The sequence below is a fragment of the Crotalus tigris genome, unplaced genomic scaffold, assembly GCF_016545835.1.
Source record: "Crotalus tigris isolate CLP2741 ecotype Arizona unplaced genomic scaffold, ASM1654583v1 scf7180000018340.3345759, whole genome shotgun sequence".
Lineage (NCBI taxonomy): Eukaryota > Metazoa > Chordata > Lepidosauria > Squamata > Viperidae > Crotalus > Crotalus tigris.
In genome coordinates, this window is record NW_024096953.1 from 1,390,297 (window position 1) to 1,403,189 (window position 12,893).

The 12,893-nt window shown below is 54.2% G+C and overlaps 1 protein-coding gene across 2 annotated transcripts in view; it reads left to right on the top strand.

Annotated features, from left to right (window-relative positions):
• Positions 1-1,261: 1,261 nt before the first annotated feature.
• The window catches only part of ZBTB16 (zinc finger and BTB domain containing 16), a 125,788-nt gene continuing 114,156 nt past the window's right edge, over positions 1,262-12,893 (top strand). Inside the window, exons 1-2 of one of the 2 annotated variants that reach the window (XM_039350497.1) lie at positions 1,262-1,509; positions 3,497-4,825. In XM_039350497.1, coding sequence (XP_039206431.1) covers positions 3,579-4,825 — 1,247 coding nt within the window. In that variant the 5' untranslated portion in view covers positions 1,262-1,509; positions 3,497-3,578. The remainder of the gene's footprint in view (positions 1,510-3,496; positions 4,826-12,893) is intronic. The other variant, XM_039350496.1, reaches the window with a different exon arrangement.

Here is a 12,893-nt window from a genome sequence, read left to right on the forward strand (position 1 = left end):
CATGAATTCAAATAAAGGAGGCCCCACCTTCATGGGCCGTTTCCCATCCCTTATTATAGCAAATAAGGGGGAAGGATGAGCCCTGGGTGGCACCTCCGCCTCTCTGCACGAGTCCCCGCTCGAAGCCATCCCAGGCAGCTGCTCCAGGCGGAGCAAAGGGGTGCGGAACCACTGGCACCCCAGAGCAGATTCCCTTGGGAGAGACTCTCCCAGAGGGAAGGGGCCCCTCCTGCTCCCCCCCTCTCCTGGATCCTTCTTAGGGCAGGGCAGCCCAGGGGGCTGAGGGGGACTCGGCCCCTTTCCTTGCTTGTAGCCCCTCGCTGGCCTCCCCCAAGGTTGGTCTTCCCCGCCTGGCGCCCTCCAGCTGCGTCGGGCAGGGGCCCGGGCGAGCCCAGGGCAGCCAAACGGGCCTGGAGCGGCCGAAGTCGCGCTTCCCACCCGCCTTCCGGCTCCTGCTGGACGGGGCGGCCGTTCGGGCGGGCAGGGCCGGCCGGATCTCCCGGGGAAGCCTCGGCACGGGCGCTTTGGCGGGGCGGAGGGGCTCTCGCGGCCCCCCCCCCCACTCAGAGTCTGGGCGCGGGCCAGCGGGGGCAGCAGCAGGTGCGGCGGGGCGGGGCCGGGAGAAAGGGGCGGGGCGCCTCCGCCCACCCTCCCCCGCCGCCGCCGCCGCCGCCGCCTCCATGTTGGATGCGGGCAAGCGGCGAGCGCTGTCCAGCACCGGCGCGGGTCCGCTCCATGGTCGGCGGGGGGGGGCGCTTGCGAGGGCGGGGCCGCAACCGGGCTGGCCCCGCCCGTCCCGGCACCGCTGCTGCCTCTGTTCCCCCCCCAGTCCTGATTGGCACCCCTAACCCGCCTGAAGCGAGGCGCGGGTGGGGCCCTTCGCCCTCGGGGCCCCCTTTGCCCCTCCCTCCCGCGCGGATGCAGCCCCGGCCCCGTCCACAGGCAGGGCCGGGCAGGGGAAGGGGCCAAGCCGGCATCTTTCCCGGTCAGCGGCGTCCTGGGACACCCGCCCAGAGGTGCCAGAGCACGTGCAGAGCGCCGCTCCGGCACCAGGCGCGCATCTCCCCCGAGGGGGCGGCGCCGGGGCGGCTGGCCCCGGGGGAGGCGCCTACTGAGCCGGGGCGGCGGGCCGAGCGGCGTCCGCCTGTGTTCCCCGGGGCCGGGCACTAGGGGTCAGGGCAGCCCCGGCCAGGCGGGCGGGCGGGGGTGGCGGCGCGGTCGGTGCCAGCACTCAAGATGGAGCCCGGCCGGGGCTTCGCGGGGGAGGCGGAGGAGGGGCGGCTCCGACGCGCCTCGCCAGCCCGGCAACGTCAGGCAGCGGCTGGTGATTTGCTGGCCGCGCAGCCGAGCCCCGCTAGAGAGTCTGGAAGCGGGCGCTGCGAACTCGCCTGCCGCGCCGCCGGCGATGCTCTGCCCTCGCCCGACGCCGCCGCTGCCCTCGCCGCCGCCGCCGCCGCCGCCGCGGGCTCTCCAGCCGCCCGCCCGCCTGGCCCGGGACGCCGCGCGCCGGTGAGTGGCGGGGCCGGAGCGGCGGCAACTTCGCCGTCTCGACCGCCTCGTGCGCGCTTCTGCCGAGCGGGCTCCGGGAAGTCTCGGGACGGGGCGCGCTGCTCCCCCCGGCGCTGGCGGGGCTCCCGGGCTGTTCGGGGCGGCGGCCCCTCGGACGGGAGCCGGGCGAGGCGCGGGGGGGGGCGGGGGGAGCCGCTCTGGGGGAAGCGGAGCGGCGTCGCCCCCTCAGGCCGCTCCGCATTAGGGGCGGCTCAGGAGCGTCCCGGGAGGGGAGCCGCCCCCTCCTCTCCGCCGGGGAAAGACGGGCTCCCGGGGCCGGCGCGTGGTGCCAGCGGAGGGGAAGGGCGGCTGCTTCCAAGTCGGGCGGCCGCGGAGCTGCCCGAGATGCGCGCTGGGCGGGCGAGGACAGCCCGGGGAGAGCGGCTTTCTCCGGAGCCAGCCCGCGGTTCGTGGGAGCGCGGGTTTGCCGCCGACACGCGACCGAGGGTCGTGGGAGCGCGGTCGGCGGGACGTCTCCGAGGCCGGCCGGCCGGACGGGGCGGGCGGGTCACTTTCGCCCTTCCTTCGCCGGCCAGCCCGAGAACCGCCGGCCTCCCCCTTGGGCGGGCGGGAGGCGCTCCGGGGGGGCCGCCACGGGCGAGGAAAGGCTCACCGGAGGCCAACAGGTCCCGCGCTGCGCAGCTGCCTGGCCCGGGGGGGCCCGCAACCGTGTTATCTCCCCCTTTTTTGCCTTGTTTGAGGGGGGTCCAGGCCGCCCCTCTGCAAGACTTCAGCTCTGGGCGAAGCTCGCCGAGGAAACGGGGGGGCGGAGGTCCCCGAAAGGGCCCATCCCGAGTCCTCGAATATTGGGGAGGGGGGGAAATTGCTAGATTTCTCGTGCCCTCCTTCGCCCCGACCCCCCCTCAGTCAGGTGCCCCGAATCTGTGGGGCTCCAGCTGCTGCTCTGCTGCTGCTGCTGCTGAGGGAGCCGTGGTTTTGCACGGGAGCCCCCCCCCTACCCCCCCCCGCGCCAAAAGGTAAGAATTGGGGCCAAGTGGGCCGAGTTATCCGGGCTGGATGGGGCAGCTTTTAAGGGCAACTTTCCTTCTTGGAAATAATCCCCCCTCCCAGAGGGGGGGTCTGTGGGGTCGAGGAGCCACTGCTTTTCAAGCTTTTTAAGGCAAAGAAGTTGGCCTTAAGCCTTTAACAAAAGCTGCCTCTTCTCCTGGGGAGGGGTCGGGGGGGGCAGACTTTGCTTTCCCACTGGAGTCTGTGGGGAGAGAGGTCATTTTGGGATCCACTGGAAGTCAAAGTGCTTGGGAGAGAGAGCGCGGCTACCCCATTTGGGGACTAGAATTGAGCCCCTATTTCTTCCCTCTATTTTCCTCTTTTTTTCTCAATTTTAAGAACTTATGGGGGGGGGGGGAAACAACACAAAATTCCTGCCTCAAAAGATTTTCAATGGTGGCGAGGTGTGTGCGTGCAGTGATGCTACTATACTGTCCCAATTCAGTTTGGGAGAGATAGATAACTATTAGGGATGGGATACCATTAAGAAATCTGAATGTCAGGCTAAGGGTTTTGATAAACAACTAACCTGGAAAGTGGAAAAGCATCCCACAAGTAGGCAGGGACAAGCCGCTTCCTTGGTGTTGCCAGGGAAACCACACAGCTGTGTTTGGGCAAGCTGGATATTGAAGAAGTTGGGCTGGTTGGAAAAAGACTGCTCGGGATGGCAATCTGGGTTAGATGGTGGGTCCTTCTCCCATTGACCCCCCTATGCCCTTCCTGTGCCCACCTAATGGGGTTCAGTTTCCTTTTGGTCAGAGAAGGACTTGACCACATGAAGAACCAAGGCTGATGTTCCTTCCCTTTCCCACCCCCACCTGGACTAACAGCCCTTCCCTGTCCTCAGGTTGGGTTCTCTGGCGGGTTTCCATCGCTGTGATCCCACGTCGCTGAACCACGTTTCCCCTATAAAACTTCTCTTCCTCCTTTCCCCTTCCAGATTGTTGACCCCCCCAAGAGACGGTTTTGGACAGAAAGACTGTAGAAAGACTCCCTAATGCCTGCAGCCCGGGAGGAGCATTATGGATTTGACTAAGATGGGTACAGTTCAGCTCCAGAACTCCAGCCACGCTACTGGCCTTCTCCAGAAAGCCAACCAGATGCGCCTGGCTGGCACCCTGTGCGACGTGGTGATCCTGGTGGACAGCCAAGAATTCCATGCCCACCGGACCGTCTTGGCATGCACCAGCAAGATGTTTGAGATCCTTTTCCACCGCAACAGTCAGCATTACACCTTGGACTTTCTCTCGCCAAAGACCTTCCAGCAGATTCTGGAGTACGCCTACACTGCCACCTTGCAGGCCAGAGTTGAGGACCTGGATGACCTGCTCTATGCGGCCGAGATCCTGGAGATTGAGTATCTGGAGGAACAGTGCTTGAAGATCCTGGAGACCATCCAGGCATCAGAAGACAACGAGGCTGAAGTCAGCATGACCGACGGTGGGGCCGAAGAGGAGGAGGACCGCAAGTCCAGATACATTAAGAACATTCTGATCTCCAACCATTCCAGCGAGGAGAGCGGCTACTCCAGCCTGGCCAGCCAGACCCTGATGGGGACGATGGGGGAGCACAGCCCCTCGGTCTCCACCTCCTTCGGCTTGGCGGCTATGAGCCCCACCAAGACTGCTGTGGACAGCTTGATGAGCATCGGCCAGTCGCTCTTGCAGGGGGCTCTGCCCCACCAGGCCCTCCAGGATCTGCACTCTGCCAGTGGCCGGTCCCTGGCCGTGTCTGAGCTGAAGACCGAAGCCATGCAGGTGGAGGAGGCCTCCAGCCACGAGAGCCCCAGGTCAGCCGAGCTGGGCGCTTCCGGGGGGGACAAAGCAGAGGATAAGAGCAAGCAAGGGCCTGGAACCCCGACCCGCAGCAGCGTCATCACAAGCGCCCGGGAACTTCACTACCCCCGGGATGACAACACGGAGCAGCCCACTGAGGCAGTGCCAGGCCCCATGGTTGGGCCAGACCTCTTGGCCTCCCGCGGGGAGAAGCCGATGGGCATCTATTCAGTACTGCCCAATCACAAGAGCGAGTCCGTGCTCGGCCTGCCCGTCTCCATGGCCCCCACCCTGCACGTGCAGCCGGCCCTGGCAGTCTCCATGGACTTCGGCTCCTACGGAGGGCTGCTCCCTCAGGGCTTCATCCAGAGAGAGCTCTTTAACAAACTCGGGGAACTGGCCGTGGGAATCAAAACCGAACACCGGACTGTCGGTGAGCAGTGCAGCGTTTGTGGGGTGGAGCTGCCGGACAACGAGACAGTGGAACAGCACAGGTAGCCCTTATTCTCCTCCCCCCTTTTGGTGTTTTGTGCTTGGGCTCAAAAAGGTCATTCTGGGGGGGCGGAGGCAAACTGGCTGTGGTTCTGATGGACTTGATGATGTTTCTTTTTAAAAAATTCAGGGCAAGGCACTGAGTTGCAGGAAACGCCTCTTGCTAGTAAGGGAAAATAAAAGCAGCTAGGGAGAAAAAGAAAAATTTAAAGCCGGGAAAAAGCTCTGTAGTGACATCATTGTAAGTTGGTCTTCAGAATAGAAATGGTGACTCAAGGAGGAACTTCTCTTCTTTGGCCAGGCTGACAATGAAGCTGCTCTCTGTTAGCCACTTGGAGACAGCAGCCTTGCTAGGGAGCAACAGTAGAAGGCGGACCAGCGTCCTATTGCCCCGGTATGCAGGCTTCCTGAATATATTTGCTCAGCCATGGAAGTCTGGAGTAAGCGTGTCCCTTGGTCTGGTCCAGTCGCAGGACTCCTCTTAAGTTTGTCTTTGGGAACAAACTGTGGGAGGACAGAAACTGTGGAAGCCACATAAGTGTGTGTTCCAAGAAAGAACAGAGATTCTTCTATGCTGCTGAGATGAAATTGGGAGGCTGCAGTCCAAGGAGAAATGTTTAATCCTTTGCGTGCTGTGAAATGCTGTCCCCCCCCCCATCCAAGGCCAGCGGTGGTGATGGGAGTTGCAGTCAGTAGCATCTGGATGGCCATTCTTTACTCAGTTTAATTTGCCCCCCTAAACTCAGCTTTATTCTTGTAGAAGCTGCTCCAGTTTATTAATGCAAAGCAGGATTTAAGTAATGTTTGCTGGGCTGAGTTGCTTGCTAGTAGCTACTTTCGTTTAGGCCAGCTTAGGCTCAGCCTTCTGAATGGCAAATTTTGACCCCAACATGCATTTTTAGGTTTATGCAGAAATTGCTGTTTTGGGCACTGGATCAGTTTAAGATGATTGCCAAAGTTTGTTTTTATTTATTGGTCTGTTTTAAATATTGTTAGAATTTCTGCAAAGTTCCCATGTAAATCTTTGTAATATGTCCACAGTAACTAAAAACCAAGCACACTGCTCAGAATGTGTAGTTGCTGCTCCTCTGAAGTAGTTTAATGCTCTTCTTGGTGACAGATTCCCTTTAAAAAAGTTTAAAATGTCCTTTTGGGTCATCAACCTCCACAGTGGCTTTAAGTGGAGCAGCACATTAAAAAACAAATTGATCTCTGAAGGGAGGTTAATATATGAAAATCTGTCTTCACTCAGTTGTAGTTTTGAGCATTGCTTTCATTTGAACTCGGCTGCTTAAGAGGTCCCTATTGTTAAAAAATCATATCAAATGCACGGAAGGGGAGAGTCCATTTTGATAGGCAGCTGTTCCTATAAAGGCAGCGCTTTCTCGAAAAATATTGTGGGTCTGTCTGTTTCTTGGGGGGACTTAACTCACTTATTATTTTTCATGAATGCCGGTTTGTGCTTCATTTCTGGGCTTCTCCATTTCCTGAGCAGGCAGTTGATCCTTTGGGGGATTCTTTTTGCTCAGCCCCAATAAGGACCCCCCCCCTGCTCAGTCTGTCTGCAAGGGTCTGGAAGGTAGAAAGGGCTTGGCAGGGCTCCTTGGCTGTACCTGGCCTTACTTGTCATGCAGAAAAACAAAAAGCGTGCCCAGCAGCCCGGTGCCTTCGGTGCCTTCGTCTTGTGCAAACATTTGTAGCCGAGGTGCAGAGTGAAACATATTTCTTGTGCCTCTAACACTGTGTAAACATATTAGAAGGCAGCCTGCTAATAGGATTTGAGCCACAATGCAGAAGATGCTCAGAGATGTTTTAATGAGCCGACAAGTTTAATTACTGTAGTCCAAATGTACATAATGTACATTGGCAAGGCCGGCGAGGAGCAGGCTGCTTTGGGCTTGGTGACTTTTAGGAACAGTAACTCTAATCTAGGGTGGAGCAGCAAATCCTCTCTTCTGAGCAGGGCCACAACTTACGGGCAGTTGGGCTGCCTCTGGCACCTGTCCCACGCGCTTTGCCCATTGAGGTCAACCCCTTGGCCATTGGGCCACCCAGGAAGGATTGATTCCCCCTCCCACAAAAATGGCTTTGCCGGCATTCAGGGCTGGCTTTTCAGCTCCTCGCCCCTGCTAACCTTGGCTCTATTGACCCTGCTCTGTAGCCAGGGACCAGTTCCTGTTCCTGAGCTGAAACCCCCCCCCCCAGGAAGGGGCACAGTTCCCCGGGGAGCGTTGAGCCTCCTAAAGATTTGAGGATAATGGGAAGAGAGGAGCAAGTTGGAGGGGGCTTTCCTGGATACACTGTGAGGGACAGAGGGATCTGAAGCCCACCTCATAACCTGGTTTGTCTTCTCTGTGCCAATCCCTAATGTCTGCTCCTCACCTGGGCTGTGGAAATGGCTGGGGTCTCTGTCTCCAAGAAAACAAAGAGGAAGAAGCCGGGTCTCAAATATCATGGAAGTCAGGAAGAAACATTATTCTATAAAATCACAGCAGGCTTTTGAAGGCCAGGTCACGCCAGGAACCAGTGGTCCAAGGGGATCCCCCCCCCCGCCGCCCCTTGCTACCCTCTGGTTCAAGGATCAGGTGCCTGCCTGCCTGCCTTCTGAGGTGCTCTGGCATCAAGCCTTGCCCAGCTGGGAAGTGTCACGGTTGGGGATTTTAAATACTGAGCCATTCTGGAATTGCCAGAGCTGGTCGATAACCTTGGTTGTTTCTTCTGTCCCTGCCGGCTTCACTCTGAGGTTTGAATTTCCTTAATCCCGTCAAATGGTTGCTTGGCTCCACGTGAACTGCTGAATTGATGAGTAAGGTGGCAGATTTTTCACTCTTAAAAAGGTACTTTTAAAAAAAGAAATAGAAGGGCTGGTGGGTTTTTCGTCTAAAAAAAGCTGCTTTTTTTAAGCGTCATGTTCTGTGTTCTTTTAGATGTAATTGAAGCAACACCTGTAGCGGGAGGAATTACTTATTTATGATGCTCTTAATACAGTCTGGCTAGTGCATTTTTTTTCCAGGGGAGAGGGAAAATGTAGGGCGAAAAAGGAAGATTCCGAGGACGACAATGAGAAGACTAATTCCACAATATGCCCCAGATTTAGTTAAACTTTGCTTGTCATTTAAATCAGGCCATCGAATCTGGAAAATTTCATCTGAAGGTGCTGACAATTTTGGTCTCCCTGATATTTATTGCAACCTGAATTTTTATGAGACGTGACACATTGATACCAGTGCCTGTGGTTTCTTGATTTTCTGTTAACTCCCCCTTCTTTGGAGGTCATTTTGGTTAAACAATTTTTAAGGCACAGATCAGAAAACTAAAGAGGTTTTGTTAATAATCATGATTTCCAAAAGGCAGTGGGACGCTTGGAAAATAAGAGTAAATTTGAATTGTTTAGAGCTTTGACAATGGACAGATTTCATTCTTATTTGTCTGAAAAAGTTGACACATAATAAAGAATGTTTGATGTACCATATTTTATCACACTTACTGAGAAATTTGAGGAATCCCCCTGTACCTTGAGTTACCTACGTTATTGTTTTCCCATCATTTATTAATACCAAGTGATAATTCTCATATCAAAAGCTAACTAATGTTCAGAACTGTGTAAACCTTAATTTAAAATGTGGGATAATTTGAGGAATTTTAGCCAAATCTGCACAGGACTTTCTAATATATGCTGGCTTCATTCGTGACATTACTTTAGAATCACAAATGAAAGTCAGCGTTAATTGAATCTTTGTTATTCTTTTGAATGGTGCTTTTTTGCTAAATTCTGCATGGCAGAAAATGGTGACAAGATATTTCTGGGCAAAATGTGTGTAACAGAAGATATTCAGACAGAAGAAATTCAGAGTTGATGACTGCGATTCCTCTGTTGCTTCTTGTTCCGGCTTCCCGAAGGTCTTTGAAGGCTGCTGAATTTGGGGAACCTCTTGACCAAAATTTCTTCTTATTTGAGACCTGCAACTTTGCCACCACCTGTTTCTCTCTCCCAAATGGGGGCTGTGGTTCTGACGCACAGAACAAGCAGTGAGCACCGAACCGTCAACTTCTGTAAATAGAAAGTTTCCAACAACATTCAGAGAAGATCAGATTTAATTTAATATTTGCATTGATTGCAGCTTTTAGTTGCCAGTTTGGGGAAGGGAATAATAGCACGGATGCTTTTAAATGCAGTGAAATGAATGAAAGCGTCATTCGTTTTTTTCAAAAGGAATTATGCTTTTAATTTTAGGTGATGCGTGGAATTTGGGGGAGGGGCTCATCCCACGCCTGGGGCTTTGGATCAGGCACGTATGTGTGTGTGTGCTCAGTGTGTGATCAAAACTTCAACTTGGTGGCCAAATGGTACAGCTGCATCTCTAGCACGTTGGCCAGGTGCTACGATCACCTCCAACTTTGGACCTTGAAGAAGACAATGACTTCATGTGTGTTTTTCTCTCCTATGTTGCACTAACCGCTCTGCGATGGATTGCCTCTGGCTTCTCCACAGCTCTGGCTCCCCCCCCCCCAAATGTTTGACAGTGATAACTTCCAGAATGTGTGGGGCTGGCTTGGCGTGCTCTCCTTTCTGGCTGATGGACCTTATTAGTGGCACCTGGCATTGCGGCTGGCTAATGGAAAGCAGTGGGGTGGCTGCTCCTGCAGCCGCCCATCTGGTAAGGGGCTTTGTGGGCCAGCCCTGATCTGGCCACGGAGGTGCTTCTTCTTTGCTTTATGGTCGAGAGGACTCCAGAAATGAGTGCTGCCACCCAGGTTCAGGCCCTGGTTGGGAGCTGGGAGTGTGGAAGGAGCCCTCCCCAGAAGGAAGCCGGGGGGGGGGGGGGAGCTCTTTCTCTCCGAGGTGGAGAGCTGCGAGTGGCCTTGAACTTTGGGAGTTAACTGTTTCCATCCATGGAATGCAGGCAGGTGGTAGGGAAAGGGGGCCGAGGTCCCCTTGTCCTTCCAAGAGATCTTGGGTGGGGAGAAGATATTGAGTTACTTTGGCAGTTCCTCCCTTTGGTGGTGGTGACTATGAAATAGTGCTTTTGATGTCAGGGATGGATGGATGGATGATTGACTGACTAACTGATTGATTGATTGATTGATTGATATAGTGTGCCTCTTTCAGTAGCGACTCAAGGTGGCTTACAACATATAAAAACGACAAGAATCAAAGATAATATGGAGCATAAACAACAGCTGAGGCATCAGACCAGCTAGATAAGTAACAACCACATCATGGACTTTCCCTAACACTGCAATTCCTTTGCCTGGGAATGCGTCCGTGGCAGCAGTTCTGGGCCAGCCTAATCTCTGGGGCGGAGGGCACAGACCGCCAGAGAGCAGGCATTGCAACAGAAAAGTCCTGCTTCCTGGGTCCCACAAGATGGCAATTTTGACCAATAGGATCACCTTTCCTGCTGAGTCTAGTGGAGTGAGTAGATATAATCATGGAGAGGCGGTCCCACAAATCAGAACAACAGAACAACAGAAAAGTTGGAGGGGACCTTGGAGGTCTTCTAGTCCAACCACCTGCTCAGGCAGGAAACCCTATTCCATTTCAACTGGTCCTGAATTGGCCACTGGATGCCATAGCAACTTGGGGAGCAGAAGTGTAGCCAGGCACATGAAGGCGCCTTTCGGACTTTCTCCGGCCCTTTGAGGAGGTTAAAACTCAATGCATTGCTTTGGGAAGCTCTGCTGGCCATGCTTCTCAATAGGGAGAACCCTGTTTTTTTTAAATAATAATAATAATCTGGATTGTGGTGGTGATGAATTACTCCAGGTCCAAAAGGGAAGCTTATGCTTTCTACAACTGCATCAAGTCAGACTCCTGCAAGCTTGGGGGGGGGGGGGGAGGGCTTCCTTAAAAGTGTAACTGCCTCCCCGCTTCCAAACAAAGCCCCTGAATCACTGGTGATTGACAACTTCGTGGCAACCTCGCTGAAGGGACACAAAGCCGGACCTTTTGGCATGGCTGGAGAAGCGGTGGGGAAATGACCTCGGCTGCTGCTCAGGGCTCCTTTGAGCAGAGGGGCCCCCAGGATTAACTGACCTCCAGACCTGGACGATTATTGGGGGAGCCCGAAGGGCCACCTCCAGAGAAAACCTCTTCCTTTCTTGGCTCAGTGCAAAAATGATGATGCTGAACAGCAGCGGGGGCTTCTGCCTGATGGATGGTTAATAAACCTGGTTAACAGCTTGTTGATCACTGCAGAGCTCTGGATATCCACAAAGCTGGGTCTGAGTGTCTGGGAAAGCCTCAGACTTTGCTTTTTGCAAAGGATTCCAATGTCACAAATTTGAACTTCCCAGCTGTATTCCATCCAACGACAAATTCTTTGAATCAAGAGGCAACACACTAATTCTAATTAATTAATTTCTGTCTTAAAATGGCCCCGTGGCCTCTGCTTTCTGACTGACGGTGTTTGGAAGGGTCCCACAATCCTGTAAGATCAAAGGACCCCTGGATATGACGGATGGGTCCCCTTTAAATCAGTGCAGCCATCATGGATGTCCTTTGCACTGGCCATCTGAGAAAGCAGCAGGGTTAATACGCATTGCTCACTTATTCTCTTTCTCTCTCTCTCTCTCTCTCTCTCTCTCTCTCTCTCACACACACACACACACACACACACACACACACACACAGAGAGAGAGAGAGAGAGAGAGAGAGAGAGACGTTGTGGGACATCAACCCAGCCAATTAGCCAATTCACACCGACTTGATTATTTTCGAGGGAAGGAAGAAATACTTGAAGGATGAAATGAGCAGTGAGCCACAGCCTCGTTATTGGCCATTTAATTTCTCACCCTCTTTTGCAAAGTTGAATTAACCACAACTAAAATTGATGATCCCCCCCCCCCTCTCTCTCTCTCTCTCCCTCCCTCCCTCCCTCCCTCTCTCAAGTCTGGGATGCAACTTTCTTTTGCCGCTGAACGCTGCAACTTTGGATTGCACCGCTAGGAGAAGAAACAAAGACCACTAAAACATCATGGAAAAGGAAGCTCCCTCCCCTCACTTACGCAAAGATGCCACAAATAATTGTGAATGTCACAATGACACCAAACGCCACATCTGAGTAATTGCCTGCTCTTTTCAAACATGGAGCAGATTCATAGTTTCCTTATCCCAGTGCCCGCCCAAAACGGTTCTGATTTCTTCCCTCACGAGGTGCTCCTTTTCATTCAGAATTAGCAACTGTTTTACCCACCCTGATGGTTTTCAAGGAACGACTTCTAAAAATGAGTAATTACTGCATATGTCCCATCAGTCAAACTCAGGGGCCGCTTCGCTGCCTGATGCCGAGGAGGTGAAAAAAAATATTTCTGTTTGCAGCTAATTCTAGCGGCAGGCCGATCAAGTTAACCGGCTGTAATTGTTTCCAGATAGGGCCGATATTTTTGTGTGTGGGGATGAAGGGTCTGGTAAGTGCTTACTTCCTGTGTAAATTAGCTTGTTCTATTCATACTGGCCAGACCTGGCTTGTGTCACCGGGGTGTCGGCCCCCCTTCTGCTGGCCTGACCTTAGGAGGAGAAAGCTCCTTTGCCCTGGCTCTCTTTGGTCTCCTTGCCTGGCTTTCAGAAGATGCCCGGTTAAGGGTCACAACCTCCCCGAAGCAGATGGCCTTCTGCTGGCGTTGCCTTGGGGGCATTCTGGGAAATTTAAAATGGCAGCCTGCGAGCCTTGGGACTGGAGAAGAGGGCAGCTTTTTTGCTCTCCTTGCAGTGATGCTCCTGGGTTCCGGACGGGGGAGGTCCAGATGGCCTGGGATGCCGGCTCTTGGCCAGGCCAGCTCTGGTGAGTGGGGGGGGAGGGAATCTGGGCCTCCGAAGACCCCGAGGGCAGCAGAGGCTTGAAGTCTTCGGAAACAACTCTAGAAAGAGCACAGAGAAGAGCAACAAAGATGATTAGGGGACTGGAGGCTAAAAAAAATAAGGAATGGCTGCTGGAATTGGGTATGTCTAGTTTAATGAAGAGAAGGACGAGGGGGGACATGGTAGCAGTATTCCAATATCTCTGCCACAAAGAAGAGGGAGTCAAGCTATTTTCTAAAGCACCTGAAGGCAGGACAAGAAGCAACAGA